Source organism: Balaenoptera acutorostrata, chromosome X (genome assembly GCF_949987535.1).
Source record: "Balaenoptera acutorostrata chromosome X, mBalAcu1.1, whole genome shotgun sequence".
In the NCBI taxonomy this organism is placed as follows: Eukaryota; Metazoa; Chordata; class Mammalia; order Artiodactyla; family Balaenopteridae; genus Balaenoptera; species Balaenoptera acutorostrata.
The window spans coordinates 37,912,636-37,931,220 of NC_080085.1; the positions used below are offsets into that span (position 1 = coordinate 37,912,636).

At 41.5% G+C, this 18,585-nt stretch overlaps 1 protein-coding gene across 1 annotated transcript; it reads left to right on the forward strand.

The window, feature by feature from the left end:
- Positions 1–9,384: 9,384 nt before the first annotated feature.
- Positions 9,385–9,873, forward strand: LOC114235837 (small nuclear ribonucleoprotein E-like). Its single transcript, XM_057538456.1, has one exon. It carries the CDS (start codon positions 9,440–9,442, stop codon positions 9,716–9,718), a length of 279 nt encoding a protein of 92 aa, XP_057394439.1. The 5' UTR covers positions 9,385–9,439; the 3' UTR covers positions 9,719–9,873.
- Positions 9,874–18,585: the final 8,712 nt, after the last annotated feature.

Genomic DNA, 18,585 nt, shown 5'->3' on the forward strand with positions numbered 1-18,585 from the left:
GCTATATGATAAGACCTTGTTGCTTATCCATTCTCTATATAATAGTTTGTATCTGCTAACCACAAACTCCCAATCCAACTCTCCCCCATCCCCCTTCCCACTTGGCAACCACAAGTCTGTTCAGGAGTTTATATTCTAATAAGAGATAATAAGCCATCAAGGAAACAGAAATATATCCTAGTTATCAGATAGTAGTAAGTACTATGAAGAAAAATTAAATAGGGTAGAGAGATAGAGGGTGACAGGGGTTGCTATTTTGGGTAGGGTTGTTAGAGAAGTTCTCTCTCTGAGGTGGCTCCACTTGAGAAGAGACTTAGATAAAGTAAGGAATTAATCCAAGCAGATAAGTGCGCTCCAGGGAGAGGCAAGAGCAAGGGCAAGGTTCCTGAGGCATGATTGTACTTGACTTACTTGCGGAACAGCTAGAAGGCTGTTTTACGTGGAGCTGACAGACCAGTGGAAGAATGATAGGAGATGAGGTGGGAGAGTGTATTGGGCACTGTGATGCACTGACCAGATTCCCTTTAATGGACCTGTTGCCCCAGCTTTAGGAGTGCTGTGGACAGACCTTTAAGGGACTGCCCCATCTGCTGAGAGCCATGTCAACTAAGTCCATGCCTCTTCCCAGCGCTGCCTGTATCCAATGAGTGATCGCTGAGGGAGTGTAAAGGCCCAGCATCTTGGCCTAACTTGGAACAACTCTAAAGGGCCATTCTAGCTCCAGAGCTCACCATGAGGTTGGCCAAGACTATTGTTGAGCCTGCATTGCAGTTGGATGCTTTCTTCTACCACGCTTGCTTTGTTCCCCTCCTTTCCACACATGCTGATCTCAAGGGCACTCCCTAATAAATACCCTGCCCTCTAAACTCCATCTCGGATGGGGAATCCAGCCTGCAACAGAGAGTTTGATAAGGACTCGTGTAGGTGATTAAAAGTATTGTGGAAAGATTCTGTAGGGTTCTAAGCAGAGGAGTGATGCTATTAGTCTTATCTTTTAAAGGTGTTACTTGGCTGCTGTATGAAGAAGAGACTGTAGGGGGAGAAGAGAGAAAATTGGGAAGGTATTGTGGTCCAGGCAAGAGATGATGGTGACTTAAACTAGAGAAATAAGAAATGAATGGGTTCAGGATATTTTCTAAAGGCAGAGCTTCAAAGGATCAAGCAATGCTCTTTAGCCCATCAAAGGGGCCGTAAGCCTCAACAATTAGCATCAGAAACAAAAGAGTTGATTCAAAATATGGCTAACTATTTTACAACAACAAGTATTGTTTAAAATGCATAACAATACTAATAAAACCAAGTCACCTCTTACATTCATAACCCAAATTGCTTGTCTATCTCACAGGAGCAAATATCACTGGTTACCTGGTGGAATGCAGTTAGTGCTGGTGGGCTATGCACTCTTTATATCTGGGTTCAGCAAACTATAGCCCACAAGACAAATATGGCCTGCTGCATGCTTTCTTGTGGCCCACAAGCTAAGAATGGCCTTTGCATTTTTAAATGGTTGAAAAAAATCAAAACAAGAATAATATTTCATGACACATAAAAATTATATGAAATTCAAATTTGTGTCCACGTATAAGTTTTACTGGCACATAGCCATGTGCATTTGTTTACATATAGTCAATGTCTGCTTTTGGTCTACAAGTGTTGAATGATTGTGACAGAGATTATATGGCCCACAAAGCCTAAAATATTTATTAGCTGGTCCTTATAGAAAAAGTTTGCTGACCTCTCATTTATCTCAGAGGAGTGTAGCCTAGGGTCACCTGGTGGAATGCCCAGTTAGTGCTGGTGGCACTTTTGACCTATTTACTTACTCTAATATTGTTCGTGCGAGATACCAGGTGGTGAGCAATCATTTAGGGTCAATTTTGTTCAGGTTTGTTTGAAGGATCTATTGAATTCTGGCTTTTTCTGTGATTCCTTTTGCTCATGGCAAGGTCTATTGTGATGCCTTGAGTATTAGCTGTTTCTTCTTATTATAAAACCTGGACTTGGGACCTCTCTCACTAACCTTGTAACTTTCAACTAGTCATACCCACTGTACAGCACACAGTAACAAATGAAAGCAAACAGCAAGTAGTTCAGTGCTGTTCTCCACAGTTCTCTATGGCACATGTTCCAATTTCTCCTTGTTGTTGAACCTTGTCCCTGTCTCTCATGTTTTTCCCCAGCCCCAGCAACTTGGATTTGACATTTAGATGTCATCTTCCAAGTATTGAATCTCAGCATTCTCTAGGAATTTTGACTCATGTTGGCCTTTTCATCCTTCTGCTTACGGCTATCCCATAGGAAGCCCTAGATGGGCTCTGGTCCCAGAACCCAACTGCAGTGCTGCCCTCCCTGGGTGAGTCCTCCCTGCCGCTAGAGGCTGCTTCGCCAGCTGTCTGTCTTTCCACTGAGCTCCTTCTGTTGCTCTATGGTCATCTCCTCTTTGCATGAGCACATGTCAGAAAAGCCCACACCCAGCTTCACTTTGCTTGTTCTCTGTCCTTTGAGCTCTACCCTTTTGATCACAGCCCCATACCTACCAACAGAAGCCTCTTGGGCACCTAAGAATGTAGGAAACATATCTTTTGCCACAGGGCCTGTAAATTTACTTACATTAATTATAACATTATACATCATTATTATAGCTTGCATTTATTGAGCACATAACTCTGCGTCTGATGGTGCATGTATTAGTCAGCATAGACTTCCATAACAGCATACCATAGACTGGGTGGCTTAAACAACAGAAATTTATCTCTCACAGTTCTGGAGGCTGGAAGTCCAAGATCAAGGTATCAGCAGTTTGGTTTCTCCTTTGAGGCCTCTCTCTTTGGCTTGCAGATGGCCGCCTTCTCACTGTGTCCTCACATGGTCTTTCCTCTGTGCATGCATGTCCCTGGTGTCTCTCCCTCTTCTTATAAAGATAACAGTCTTACTGGATTAGGCCCCCACCCTTATGACCTCTTTTAACCTTAATAACTTCCTTAAAGGCTCCATCTCCAAAATTAGCCACACTGGGGGTTAGGGCTACAACATAGGCATTTTGCAGGGACACAATTTAGTCCAGAACAGTGCATTACCCACTTTACATACAAATCTCATTTAATCCTCTCAACAATTACATTACATAAGAAGATGCTCTTGTCCTCCCCATTTTACGTATGTGGAAACTGAGATTTACTTTGCACAAAGTTACACTTGTAATTTTAGGTAGATTTAGGACTGAATCCCAGTTCTGAGTTAATCCACAGCTCATTCCCTTAATCTCTCTCATATACGTCTTCTCAAAGTTTATCTACTTCTTGTATAGGATTTACATCAGGTTACGCTAACTATTGCATATGAGTCTTTTTTTTGTCCACTGGCTGTGAGCTCCTTGGTGACCTCTAGGGCTAGTTCGGCAAGAGCTGTTGGAGCCTACAAAGACCTATTCAGTGGCAAGGCCTGTACCGCCTCAGGCTGGTTATGGAAGAGTCCTGGGAGACAGTGGAAGTCAACCCACTGCAACGGTGTTAAGGCTATAGTTTGTACAGGACTCTGTGGTTTGGTTTTATAGCATGCTGGGAGAAGGACAATTTGATAAGGTCCCATGATTTTGAGTGGGAATAAAAAAAGTATAAACTGTCTGTGTGTGTGTGCTTGGTTCTATTCAATTTTAACCTATGTGTAGGTTTGTGTGTCCACCACCACAGTCAAGACCCAGAACAAGCAGTTCCATCAACACAAGGATACCTTGTGTTCTCCTTTCATAACATGTCCAGCTCCTTCCCTATCCTGAATCCCTGGCAATGACTAATCTGACCTCCATTTCTAAAATTTTGTCATTTCAAAAATTTTCTGTTAGTGGAATCATACAGTATATAACCCTTTAGGATTGGCTTTTTTCAGTCAGTATAATTTCAGAGATTCATCCAAATTGTTGTATGTATCAATAGTTCATTCCTTTTTATTACTGAATAGTATTCCATGTGTATATATACATATACCACAGTTTGTTGAGCTATTCAATTTTTGAAGGATATCTAGGCTGATTCCAGTCTTTGCTATCATGATTAAAACTGTTATTGACATTCGTGTACATGTTGTTCTATGGACATAAGTGTCCATTTCTCTAGAGTAAATGCCTGAGAGTTCAACTACAGGGTCTTTCTGAGTGAGAGAAGAGAGTTTCGGCCTCAGGGGGACAAAGAAGCTTCCTGGATGGAGCCACTTGCTGTAGTGAAGTTGCCTCTTGCTGGCTGCCTCCACCAGCCTCAGTATCTCTCTGTGGGGTAGGGGAGTCTAAGGCACGACCAAGATGGAGAGCGCTTCTCCAGGCTGCTTATTGTTGGTGAGGCTCCCTATTGGTACCTCTTGTGAATGATGTCTTGCCTGATGTTGTCAGACGGAATTCAGATTCAATCCAGGGACAGAATGAGCCTTGGGCTGTCTGCTGTTGCTAGGTCATGGGTAGGAAAGGTTCAATCTGGGTTGTCTTCTTCCATTGGGTGGAGGAAGTAACATGTAAGATACTGTGTTACTGGGTTGTTCCTCCAATCCTGGGGTCTCAAAAGAGTTTATCTTCTTCTTACCACCTTTCAGACTTCTCCTTCAGTGGTTTCTTTCATAATTTCCAGGCTTTATAGTTGTGCTTAGTGGAGAGGAGCTAGGCAAAAGGGGTCTAGAGAATCTTGTCTGGACTGGAAGTCTGGGCACATTTTTAATATAAGCAAAGAGGTGGAAATTTTAGGATAACAAAAATCTAGGCAATAGGTAATGGGTGTTTTTATTCTTTTATTATCTACTTAGAACAATATTACACAGCAGCCAGTTCGGACCCTTACTGGTTTCAGCCTTTTGCATGGGAGAGTTCTCCTAGTTTTTGCATGTCTAAGCAAATCACCATCCTGAGGTAGGGGTGGAGTGGAGGGACAGGCATAGGAGGTGTTACCCTTATACTGGGCATCTGTTTCAAAACCAGGATTCATGAGCCTTTTATAATTTCTTCTAGGACAGAAATGATTGGCTATGGTGAGATCCAACCAAAACTCCATGCCCTTATTGAGGTGGATCAATAAGAAGGTCTTTTTTTTTTTTAACATCTTTATTGGAGTATAATTGCTTTACAATGCTGTGTTAGTTTCTGCTTTATAAAAAAGTGAATTAGCTATACATATACATATATCCCCATATCTCCTCCCTCTTGCGTCTCCCTTCCGCCCTCCCTATCCCACCCCTCTAGGTGGTCACAAAGCACCGAGCTGAGCTGATCTCCCTGTGCTATGCGGCTGCTTCCCACTAGCTATTTTACATTTGGTAGTGTATATATGTCCATGCCACTCTCTCACTTCGTCCCAACTTACCCTTCCCCCTCCCCGTGTCCTCAAGTCCATTCTCTACGCCTGTGTCTTTATTCCTGTCCTGCCCGTAGGTTCTTCATGACCATTTTTTTTAAGATTCCATATATATATGTTAGCATATGGTATTTGTTTTTCTCTTTCTGACTTACTTCACTCTGTATGACAGACTCTAGGTCCATCCACCTCACCACAAATAACTCAATTTCATTTCTTTTTATGGCTGAGTAATATTCCATTGTATATATGTGCCACATCTTCTTTATCCATTCATCTGTCGCTGGACACTTAGGTTGCTTCCATGTCCTGACTATTGTAAATAGAGCTGCAATGAACATTGTGGTACATGACTCTTTTTGAATTATGGTTTTCTCAGGGTATATGCCCTGTAGTGGGATTGCTGGGTCGTATGGTAGTTCTATTTTTGGTTTTTTAAGGAACCTCCATACTGTTCTCCATAGTGGCTGTATCCATTTACATTCCCACCGACAGTGCAAGAGGGTTCCCTTTCTCCACACCCTCTCCAGCATTTATTGTTTGTAGATTTTTTGATGATGGCCATTCTGACTGGTGTGAGGTGATACCTCATTGTAGTTTTGATTTGCATTTCTCTAATGATTAGTGATGTTGAGCATTCTTTCATGTGTTTGTTGGTAATCTGTATATCTTCTTTGGAGAAATGTCTTTTTAGGTCTTCTGCCCATTTTTGGATTGGGTTGTTTGTTTTTTTGATATTGAGTTGCATGAGCTGCTTGTTAATTTTGGAAGTTAATCCTTTGTCAGTTGCTTCATTTGCAAATATTTTCTCCCATTCTGAGGGTTGTCTTTTCGTCTTCTTTATGGTTTCCTTTGCTGTGCAAAAGCTTTTAAGTTTCATTAGGTTCCAAGGAAGGTCTTTTCCTATACTTTATTTTTTATAAATTTATTTATTTATGTATATTTTATTTTTGGCTGCATTGGGTCTTTGTTGCAGCGAGCAGGGGCTACTCTTCGTTGCAGTGTGAGGGCTTCTCATTGCAGTGGCTTCTCGTTGTGGAGCATGGGCTGTAGGCACACGGGCTTCAGTAGTTGTGGCACACAGGCTCAGTAGTTGTGGTGCACGGGCTTAGTTGCTCCGTGGCATGTGGGATCTTCCCGGACCAGGGCTCGAACCCGTGTCCCCTGCATTGGCAGGCGGATTCTTAACCACTGTGCCACCAGGAAAGTCCTTTTCCTATACTTTAGAACCAATATTGAACATCTGCTAGCATAAGCTTTGGACAAAGACACCTGTCAGAGACTGTGCAAGCATTATATGTTCCATTCATCGCAATAGCATGAAATATTTCTTTCTGCAAAAGGAACACTGAGAATTTTTTTGGACTAATTTTAGAAGAGTTAACAGACACAGTTTTTTATTTCCATCTTTTTCTTGAGAGACAGAAGAATTAATAAATCCATGATAGGGGTCAGGGGCTTTAAGCTTCTAAAGAAGGATTTGCATAAGAATCACCTGAATCATGCTTATAAGAATCTTGTAAGAGAGGTATTATTTTCTCCATTTTGCAAACGTGGAGCTCCATCTCAACAAAGGTAAATGTCTTAAACTCTAACAAGGGATAGGAGAATCCACCCAGCTTTGAACCCTAGTGATGACTCAAAAGCCCATGCTGTTCCCTTAATTTAAACTTTTATTGTGTCTTGATTTGTGTTAAGCTCTGAGAACACAATAAGGAGTTAAACATAGTCACTACTCTCTGGGAATTCACAAACCTATGGGTATAATAGATATAATAGAGATATCTCAATATCTCTATTGAGATATTAGCTTATGTTTTATTCTCTTTCCTGTAAGTTTATTCAACACTCCCCCAGCTCAGCCTCTTTGGCTTTGTCCATCCTGTAGGGATTAAAGCTATACCTTTATACCCATCAAACACTGGTCTGAGCCAAGAAACATTCTATTGTAAATTTAAAAATTCTGTGAATGTGCTCTCCCCAGTTTTCCTTTAGGTGAGAGCTACATGGACACAGAATCAAGGTTCAGATTTGATGGCCAAAAAGGGACATGATGCATTTCCCAGACTATAGCTGTATGGAATCTCTCACTGTCCTTTATCTGATGTCTGAAAGATGACACTACTGATTTTGTTTCTAGCCAAAGGGTCAGTCTTACAAGATTTCCTAAATAAAGTATATAAATATAGTGGCTACCTAAGTGACACTTTAATGGGCAGCTTTTATAACGGCTTAAATATTTCAATGTTCGAAATGAGAATTTTACTCATATTAAGAAAAAAATCATTTATTTTTGCATCATATTTCTCTTACTGTACTATAGTAAATATTTTCTCTCTTTTAACTTTATTTAGATGTGGCAGCAGGTAGAGAAGGAAGACTCCAACTGTAAGTAAACCCTTTGCAGTTAGGGACATCTGATTGGAATCCCAGCTCTGCCATTTACTTTGTGATCTTAGGCAAGTGGCTTAAGTTCACTGAACCTTACTGTCTTCACTGAGAAAAATGATAACAGTTCCCTCATATGGCCACTTCGAGGATTAAATGTGGTAAAGTACCAGAACATAGTAGGATCCCCAAAATGCTAGTTCCTTCCTATTTCCCTCTGTCCACTCTCAATGACCTTTGATTAAAAGGATTTATATTAAGTTCTTACAAGGGAATAGTTTGTTGCCAATTGTGAGTCTGAATTCCCGAGTTGAATCCCTTGTTTTATCAATGGCACATGTGTCAGAATGATCTATTGAGATATTAGCTTATGTTTTGTTCTTGTCCTCTTTCTGTGAAAGGTATGCGGATTATTCCCACCCCTACTCTAACCTCAAAAGTCTTGGTTTCTGAGTTCAGAGCTCTTTGCTGATGGAAGCGTTATTGATTTGTGTACTGTAAAGCTAAAGATATCATTTTTGAGGTACCAGGAAAGCCTCCCCACCCAACTTTTTGTTTTAGACACGCCAGGCTCTGAGAAGCAGAGCTGGGCAAATGAGGAGATGGATGTTTGAGAGGGTTTATTTTAGATGGAGAATTTCCCATAAGGTGTGCCATGTAGTATGGTGGATGTCCATGGGGCCTTCCCCACAAATCAAGAGGTGGCCAGAGGAGTTGAAGGCTAAGAGACGTGAACTTGAGAGTTTAGATATGGATTTGGGAGTCACTCTCAGGATTGGACACTAAGCATCAGCCAAGATGACAGGATCCTGCCAGAATGTCCTGGACTGTGTAAGAGAGCCTGTATCAGTCATGATAGGCAAGGCAATACTGTGGAAACCAGCAATACTTAAATCTCAGTGACTTCAAATAAGAGAGGTGGATTTATTGCTTGGTCTTCATGGCTGACTGGGGCTCTTGCTCCACACTGTTGCCATCCACACTCTGGGACTCACACTGAGGGCAGCCATCCTCTGAAAACATGGCAAAGTATGCAGTGGCTCTCAGAGCTCCTGCCCGAGAGTGACACACATCACTTCAGCTCACATTTCACTGGCCAGTGTAAGTCATATGGCTGCACCTAACTTCACACAGGTAGAAACACAACCCTACCGTGTGCCTTGAAGGAGAGAGAACAGAATGTTGTGAAAAATCTTAATGCCTTTAACAATCTGCCATTCTGATCACTAAATTGTTCAGTTTACTCTCCTTTTATGCAGAAGACACTCATACTTACCCCAAAGGAGGCAATCCAAAAATGCCATTCAGGGACTTCCCTGGGGGTCCTGTGGTTAAGGCTCCACACTTCCACTGCAGGGGGCGTGGGTTCAGTCCCGGGTCGGGAAACTAAGATCCTGCATGCCGCGTGGTGCAGCCAAAATTAAAAAAATGCCATTCAGTCTTGGCATTGAGCTCAAAGTCCAGCATCTCTGGGTGATACATGGTAGTCTCTACATCTAGGAGTGATATGCAATGATGACTACATGAGTTCTGGATAGACTGCCCTTGAACCAGAGACATATGGACCAAAACTTAAAAGTGTCCCCACATATACAACATACATGCTAGAACAGAGGCAGGCTAACAGGCATAAGAATCCTATTTAAAAATTGGAAAAAACATTCCGGAAGTTGCTTTTTGAGGTAGTGTGCGGGATAGTGTGGTCTTTGTGAGCTTCCACCATGGCGTACTGGGGCCAGGGCCAGAAGGTGCAGAAGGTGATGGTGCAGCCAATCAATCTCATCTTCAGATACTTGCAAAATAGATCTCGGATTCAGGTGTGGCTTTATGAGCAAGTGAATATGCGGATAGAGGGCTGTATCATTGGTTTTGATGAGTATATGAACCTCGTATTTGATGATGCAGAAGAGATTCATTCTAAAACAAAGTCAAGAAAACAACTGGGTCAGATCATGCTAAAAGGAGGTAACATTACTCTGCTCCAAAGTGTCTCCAACTAGAAATGATCAATGAAGTGAGAAATTGTTGAGAAGGCAATACAGTTTTTTTAGGTGTGCTTTGTTAGAAGTGTAGTTCTAAAGCATTTATTCATATTGTTTTGCTCACCTTTATGTTATTAGCAGATGACGATAAATGCTGTGGGATTGTTTTTATTAAAAAAAAAATTGGAAAAGTGGAAGACCTTGGTCTGCAGAGATTCTACTGGGCGGACGTTGTGGAGCGGGCTTCTGGCGGGGGGTGGATGGTAATTATTCAGCCCCAACTCTGCTTCATAGGCCTTAGCCATCCTTCTTGGCCTCATGTACAAAGGCATGGGAGAATATGCCCTCCTTGAGCAGTTTTCTCAATCTGCTTTTGCTTGGTCATGTCAACCTGTCACAGACTTTCTTTTCCAGGCCTGTGGTTTCTTTGGCAGTATAGCGTCCCCCCTCCACAATTAGCTTTTTATCTATGTAATTCCAATGATATCCAGGTGCCAGTAGCCACACACACACACACACACACACACACACACACACACACACACCTTTTGTAAATATCTGTCTTTTCATTTAAATGAGGGAAACTTGAGGCTATTACTGTTTGGTGGGAAAGCTATGTTCTCACGTTTGTAATAATCAAGAGAGGTTAGTTTATGCTGCATTGACAAACAAATGCAACATTACAGAGACTTCACAAAGAACGGGTCTAGGGAATTCCCTCGTGTTCCAGTGGTTAGGGCTCTGCGTTCTCACTACCAAGGCCCCTGGGTTCGATCCCTGGTTGGGAAACTAAGATCCCACAAGGCACACGATGGGGCCAAAACAAACAAACAAACAAATAACGGTCTATTTCTCACTTGTACTACAAGTCTATTGAGGGTCAGCTGGGAGCCCTGCTCTGTGTCTCCTCACTCCCGTACTCAGGCTAAAGGAAAAGAGAGCAGAGTGAATCCCACTGTGGCTCTAAGAGCTCCTTTTTGAGCTCATACATGTTATGTCCACTCACGTTTCACTGGCCAACTCAAGCCAAGTGGGTAAAACTAATTTCAAGTGGCAAGAAAAAAAAAATCCTGCCATGTGCACTGGAAGGAGAGAGAACTGGAATATTTGTGAAGAGCATTAATAACTATCACAAATGACCTGAACTTTTGCATGATCTATTGCAGGGTTTCCAAAATATGACAAAGATGGCATACCAGCCAGACCCGTGAGGCTTTGGGACAGATGATCTGATACAGAGACATAATGGTAGTGGGCTAATATTTTAATGTTAACTGATAGGCTTTTTTTTTTTCATTTTTTTGTAAGTACCTTTGTCCCATGACTCCTGTCTCACCTCATCTGCTTGGCCACCCAGGAGTTACTGAATCAGTGTAGGAAAGATACAGCAGAGCAAAAGAATAATCTCTCAGCTGGGGTAGGGATTGATGGGCGATTTTCAAATAGATGGTTGAAACTCCTAGCAAAAACAGTAGGTTGAACGAATGGGTTTTGAGTCTCGACAGCGCAGTGTTTTGAGTACCAAAAATCAATATTTAATGCTGTAAACAGTAGATTGGTGATAACGCATGCTGAGAAGGTCAGTTCTCCTTCCCTTGACTTGAGAAAGATTCTATTACCAGGGTAGTAGAGAGGAGAGGGCATGCAGATGGAAACTGGGGTGGTCTGAGTCTATACTTTAGGACCCCTTCCCAGGTTTTCTTAATCTCTTATAATTCTTTTTAATTCAACCAGTTTACAAAGGTAAATCAGGCATAGTTCTTATTCTCACAGAGCTCAAAACCTTGGCAGAGGGAATAGATATGTAAAGAGATAATTATAGGGACTTCCCTGGTGGCACAGTGGTTAAGAATCTGCCTGCCAATGCAGGGGACACGGGTTCGATCCCTGGTCCGGGAAGATCCCACATGCCGCAGAGCAACTAAGCCCATGCACCACAACTACTGAGCCTGCGCTCTAGAGCCCACGTGCCACAACTACTGAACCCGTGAGCCACAACTACTGAAGCCTGTGCGCCTAGAGCCCATGCTCCACAACAAAAGAAGCCACTGCAATGAGAAGCCCATGCACCGCAACGAAGAGTAGCCCCTGCTCGCCGCAACTAGAGAAAGCCTGCGCACAGCAACGAGGACCCAACGCAGCCAAAAATAAATAAATAAATAAATAAATTTTTAAAAAGAGATAATTATAGACTGTTTGACTAAAATTCAAGTACAAAGAAGTGCAATTGTTACAGGAGAAGAAGAGGAAACCAGTGTCTCTCTGGGTGTAGGGTACGCAGAGACAAGAAGAAAGCTTCAACTTTCCCACCTCTTCTAATGGGAAGGAGAGGACCAAAGTCATGAAAGCTTCAACTTTCCCACCTCTTCTAATGGGAAGGAGAGGACCAAAGTCATGTAGCATTTTTTAAAAATGCTATTGTCATCACTCTTACTCTATTTCTTCTACATCCTCTGTTATCCCCACTCCCTACCATAAACTGGTTTCCATTATACTCATGCTCTGAAGATCCTGCTTTTTTCCAAATTGGTCCTTCCCAAAACATAAGACCCTTCTTTTAGACCTTCCTCAACACAACCACTGAGGCTGCGTTGAGGCTGAGGGAGATTCACTGTGAAGCTAATGAGACTGAAGCTTCAGAGCCCCTCATTCACCTGGGCCCCTTCTAAGGTCCTGGGAGGGGCCTCCATGATAGGCTCACATTGTCGTATGATTGTATACAGTTTCCAAAAGTATATATTTCAACAGCAATTGCTTAAGATCACTGTCTCCTTCCCCTCCAACTTCTCCTCTTCGCCACTTCCCCTAATGTAAAGTAGTGGTGGAAAAACTGTGGCCCTGTGTTGGATCTGGCTACAAGGAAGTTGAACTAGAGATCTATACTGGTTCCCTAAGGCTACTGCAATAAATCATCACAAATCTGGTGGCTTAAAACAATAGAAGTGCATTCTCTTACAGTTTTGGAGGCCAGAAGTCCAAAATCAAGGTGGCAGCAGGACTCTCTCAGGAGGCTCTGGGAGAGAATTCATTCCTTGCCTCTTCTAGCATCTGGTGGCTGCCAGCCTTCCTTGGTGTTCTTTGGCTTGTGACTGCATCATTCCAATCTCTGTCGCTGTCTTCACATCACCTTCTCCTCTGTGTGTGTAATCTCCGTCTCCCTGTCTCTTATAAGGACACTTGTGATGGTCTTTAGGGTTCACCTGGATAATCCAGGATAATTTCCTTATCTCAAGATCCTAAATCATATTCCCCGAATCCTTTTTGCTTATAAAGTAATATCTGCGTGTTCCAGGGATTAAGACATGACATCTTTGGGTTGCCATTATTCAACATTTTAGTCATGTTTAGTGGGATATATCTATGCAGATTTGCAACCCCATTTCCTTGTACAGTTAAGCTGTTGCTAAGCATCCTGATAAAATAATCCTACTTCCCAAGGGTCTGACTAACCTCATACTGTAACACGAAGGACAGGGCCATACTGTGATATGAAACTGTCCTGTGGTGCCTGGAACCAAAAGTATGTAGAAGGTAATAGAGGAAAGATAAGTGTAGGGAGACTGAACCTGATCTGTGAAAAATTATTCTCAAAATCACAGCATATCTATGAAAAAAATTGATAGAGATTTTCCTAAAATTGACAACAATCCTAAAAATGTACATGTCACTGTCTATAATAAGTTGTGAAATGGAAAGAAACATTTCCTAAACTATTAATAAGAAAAAACCAAATTTCTATCATACATGCTAAAAGAAAGACTGAATTATTTTTCTATTAATAAGAAAAAACCAAATTTCTATCATACATGCTAAAAGAAAGACTGAATTATTTTTCTATTTTCTATATAGAAAAGGATTCTATGAAAGCTCAAGGAACATGTAGCCAAAAATGTAGGAAAACTATTATAGAGGTGTGTCAGGCAGCTAATTCATAAAAAATATTTAATTTTTAAAGATTTTTGGGATATTTGCCAGGTTTTAAAAATTTTATAATTTGTTGTGTTTTCTCCTTCTAAATGAAAATTAACTTTTGTAATCAATCTTGTATTCATCTTCTAAAGTGACTCTCAGAATCGTGTAAACTTTAGGCCTAATAAAACTTAGAGGATTCCCTAACTGGGAGACCCTCCTCAGACTATTTTATGGTTCAGGCTCTTTCTGGAGCGAGTGAAGGAGACAGCTTCTTATATGCATAAAGGGAAATCATCCCAGGAGTCAGAGCTCCTCAACATTACCAACAAGTCATCCTTGTTCCCAGCTTGGCAAAGCTGGCAACACAGAATAGTTGCTGTCCAGCTTCTTGTTCAGGGTGTCAGCCTGAACTCAGTGCTTCTCACAAGCTTAAATGAAAAAACAAATACTTCTGGGTGATTGAATAAGTGATGCACAGTGCATCCATCCATTCTTTGCACATGCTAATATCCTTCCCTGGAGCAAGCCAGGCCCTCAGAGATATGTGTGGGTTCCCCTGCCGAATGGCTCTTCCTTGATCATGTTTCTATGGTGGCACCAAGGGAAATATAAGAAACTGCCTGTGAAGCCTGCTTCTGTACTTACTGTAAGGATGCTGTTGAGGAAGTTATCGATTATGTTCCTGTTGATGAGGCCCCAAGGGAAACATTTCCCTCTGGTTCTCCTGAGCATCAAGTTTGATTTTTATCTTATGGAAGTTGTAAATCACGTGTCTGGTTTTGTCTCTCACATCTCATGTTTCTAGCGGAACTCTGAGGACTTAGAATACACATTTCAGGTACCAGTATTACCCCGGCTCCTTGTTACCTTAACTACTTGAATTTTTTCCTTTACCTTGATTTTCTTATTTGCTTCTTATCTTATTAAATGTATTTATGTAAGCCACCCTAAAACCAGTCTGCAACAAGGTGGGCATAAATAAATCATTTAAAAACCATGTTAAATGATTAAAAAATAATAAAACACCTAAGGCACATTTCCCTTCAAGGCATTATTAATTATGTGATATTTCTGCACAGGTCTTTTGCCAGCAAGTCAGAACCTCATTTAGTGAGAAAGGATCCAAGCTTCATTAATGAAACCTTAGTCATTCTCATTTGAGAAAAAAAAAAGAAACAAAGAAAGAAAAGCAGCCTCGTTTTCTTTCCTCTTACTTTTTTTCTTTTTCTCCTTTGCACTATGATTATTGTTCATTTAAGAGGACAAAAGTTCTCTGAGGCCTCCAGTTCTTTCTTATTCAAGTAGGTTTAGTCAAATTACACAGGACAAAGATGACAAAGGCCTCCCTAATCTGCAGTGCTTTCTGCTCCTGGGAGAACTGGCCTTGCATCTCCTTTCCCTTGCCTGAGTCAGCATTTGGCTCATCCAAAGCTATGGGGCCCAGCTTAGACTTAGAAATAATAAGCAAGGAGAGAGAGAACAACAGCCCATATTTTAAATTTGAAAAGGAACCCTGCTCTTGAGAGCAATTGTGTTGCTAATACAGTTCAGAAAAAAAGGGACTAGGGGGATTCAAGGAAATGAAAAAACAGTCTCTCTACAATCCCACTTAATTGTGACACTGAACTCTAGAGTGGGATAATACCTCTCAGGCTAAAAAGATACCAAGATATCTAGCTAAGTTTATTTTACCTACTCAGGGCTGAATTCCCTTATCTTGTTATTCCCCAAAGAAAAGTTCATCTGGTCATTTGCTGATTAAGTGATATAAGCTGGATAGTCTACATTAATTCTGATAGTCTTCTTTTTTTCATATTTTTTCCAGCTTTGGTTAACCCAGTTTCTAGTTAACTTGTAGTAACAAGTAACTGACCACAAGTTCGTGTGCCCTACGCATGGTGAGGCCAAACAAACTGAAACGTTGGACTTTGGGGTAGAGAAAGGTTGATGGCAGGGCCAAGCAAGGAGAGTGGTTGGCTTGTGCTCAAAAAACCCAAACTCCTTGATGGTTCTCAGGGAGAAGTTTTTATAGGCAAAATTTGGGGAGAGGGCTGCAGGGTATGTGACTTCCTTCTGGTTGGTTGGTGGTGAGGTAACAGGGCGGTGCTCTAGGGATCTTGTGCTCAGCCTGAAGTTACAATCCTCCACCTGGGTGGGGACCTTAGTTCCTGCAGGAGAACTCAAAGATATTGTTATGCATATTCCTTGAGCAGGAACTGGGACCCTGCTTTAATGGCTTTGCTATAGTTTCTTGATTGCTCCTTTGTTTCTGCATTCCCTTACTTCCCTGATTAGTAACGCTTTGACTCTTCTCTTTGGTATTGAGGAAGGTCTACGAGGCTGAAGCCTTTATCCTGCAAGTAAGAAATGGGAGATATGGAAAGGCTTTGTATCCTGGAGGGCCCCACAGGATCCTGCTCAGTTTCAAACCTTTTATAAAATTTTTAGATTATTTTTTCTTCACTTCCATTATTGCTAAAATTTCTTGCCCCCTTAACACGGCCAATTTTTAACTGCATATCTAAATTAAATTCCTTTTAATTTATTTTTGACCTGGTGCCCACCCGATTTCAAGTTCAGGTAATTATGTTTCATCTCAGAATTAATGAATCAATTTTCTATTCTACATTTCCCTATCAACGTTCTTCTGATCTTGACATGGCATTCCTTTATTTACTTCCCCCAGGCTTATATTCCATCTTATACACCATCCTCTACCTTATGATTTACTGTCTGTTTCTATGTCCTGTCCACTGGCAATTCACCGGAACACTTCAGATCAATGTGTGCCTTGTGACCCTATGCAAATTACAGTCACATTTTCCTGACAGTCTCTGCTCATTCTGTGTCCATTCATGAAGGCTCCTTGTCTGCCTCTTCCTAAGCTGCCTTAGAGTTCCTCCGAGGTCACATCCTATTTTGAATGATAGGGACGTGAAATTGAGGCCCCAAAACAAATCATCTAAAGTAAACAAGCAACTCTAAACCCAAGCATCCATCAGAGAGGAATCACATTTGTAGAGAATAAAAAAGATTAAGGTTGATTTTGAATGGCTCTCTACTCATGGTGGGGGGCTGTGCATGTGTCTAGGTGAGTAGGAGAATATTTGCAGCCTGAAGTGAAATAGAGGCAGGACCTCACAGAGGAGAGGCTAACCTGAAACCCCACTGGGAAGACATGTAAATGATGTTACCAGGGACCTATCTACTCCAGCTGCCTGGGAGGTGGGGGCATGATTCCTGTCCCATGGCATACACCAGTTTGGCATCTGGAATGCTGGCTTTCTCTGATAAGAGGAGGATGCTGGAGAGTCTTTTTATTTGACTCTACTTACTTGTTAGTAGGTAACAAGGAAGCCTACACATCTTGCTACCATGCCGTGTCCCAGAGGGGGCCCACCTGCCATCTCCCTGTTGTCTTACATCAACCTTTCTGACCACAGGTGAGCCAAGGGCTCCATGAACGCTCAGTTTCAATGAACTGGCAAGACTATTTGTTTTCCTTAGAGTGCCATTTCTGCTCCATGTTTGACTCATTAAACATGTTTATGTGACAGTTGCTTAAATCAGGATCCTTTCCATTTGGTGGTTCTGTCATGAGGCTTTAGAAGCTATGTTTATTGTGTGTCAATCATGCTGCACATGCATTTTCTTTCTTTACCCCAACTCCCATAATCTCAATTAACAAAAACATCCAAAAAAGAAGTCCAAGAAAAGTATTACACATCATTTGATCAGTAAAGACCATATTATACAATCAAAGGGACATTAAACAAAACAATAGTAGTGCTTAACGTGTTGAGAACTTATAAGGTGGCAGGCACATGCAAAGGTACAAAACAATTTGCATGTAGTTTGTTGAATCTTAATAGCAACTCTGAAAAGTGGGTATGTAGAAATACAGAAAAGTACAGTTCTTATTCCCCACTCCAGAGGGGGAAAGGCCAGCTGGCTGGTTTCTAGAGGAATTTGTTACCCTTACGAACTTCAGCCTGACTCAGCTCATGGGCCTAAAAACTTGATTATACTGGTTTGGTGAGTGTAGAGCCATCTTTCAGGGATAAATCATAGGACAAAGGGAAATCACCATCAGACAAACCAGATACTCAAACCCACATGCTCAGCATATGTATCAGTCAGGGGCTCAACAGGAGACAGATGGCATGCTGAAATTAGGATAATTGGGGGAGGGTTTAATAAAGGGGTTATCTACAAAAGTGTGGGCAGGAGTTGGGAAACCATATAGGATAGTACAGAACTGAAGGCTAGTAAAAATTGCTCTATTTCCACTTCTGGGCCTGAAAGGATGAGGAGAAGGAGTGGTCTCAATGAGAGAGTTTTGGAGAAGGGACCACCTTGACAGGAGCTGCAATCTTCAACTGAGGGACTTGGCCTACCCAAACCAATCTTACAAAGAGAAAGCTGTAGGAATAAATAAATGTTCTGAAATCACTCTTCTCTCCAGTTTCCAGGTAGGGCTTCCCATTGGAGAAGCCCAATAAGAAGCCAAAGGCAAGATTGTTCCTTGAGGCAGTCCATGGAGGTCAGCTTCCTGGAGTAAAGAGTAGGGTAGAGAAGGGTGGAGAGTAAATATTTAGAGACATAGAATATCTTCTCCTTAAGCCAAACCTTGATCAGGGCCACTTCATTAACTTATCATGAATAATAACTGTACCAAGAGATCCTTAGAATTTATGTGGTCAGCCCATTGCCCACTGTAGGCAGACTATGTAAAAGGTCAGATCGTAATTAGAAATATGTTAGTAAGCATGGACCCAGGGTAAGGGAAGCCAGAAGTAATTGATGATGTCAACATAAGATTGCCTGATATATTCATATTACAGAAGGGATGATTTCATTCCTGGGACTGGAATACTGAAAGCTAAAAAGCCCTCTGGTATCTATTTCTGCATAACAAACCACCCCAAAACTTAGTGACTTAAAGCAATAAACAATTATTTTTCATAATTCTT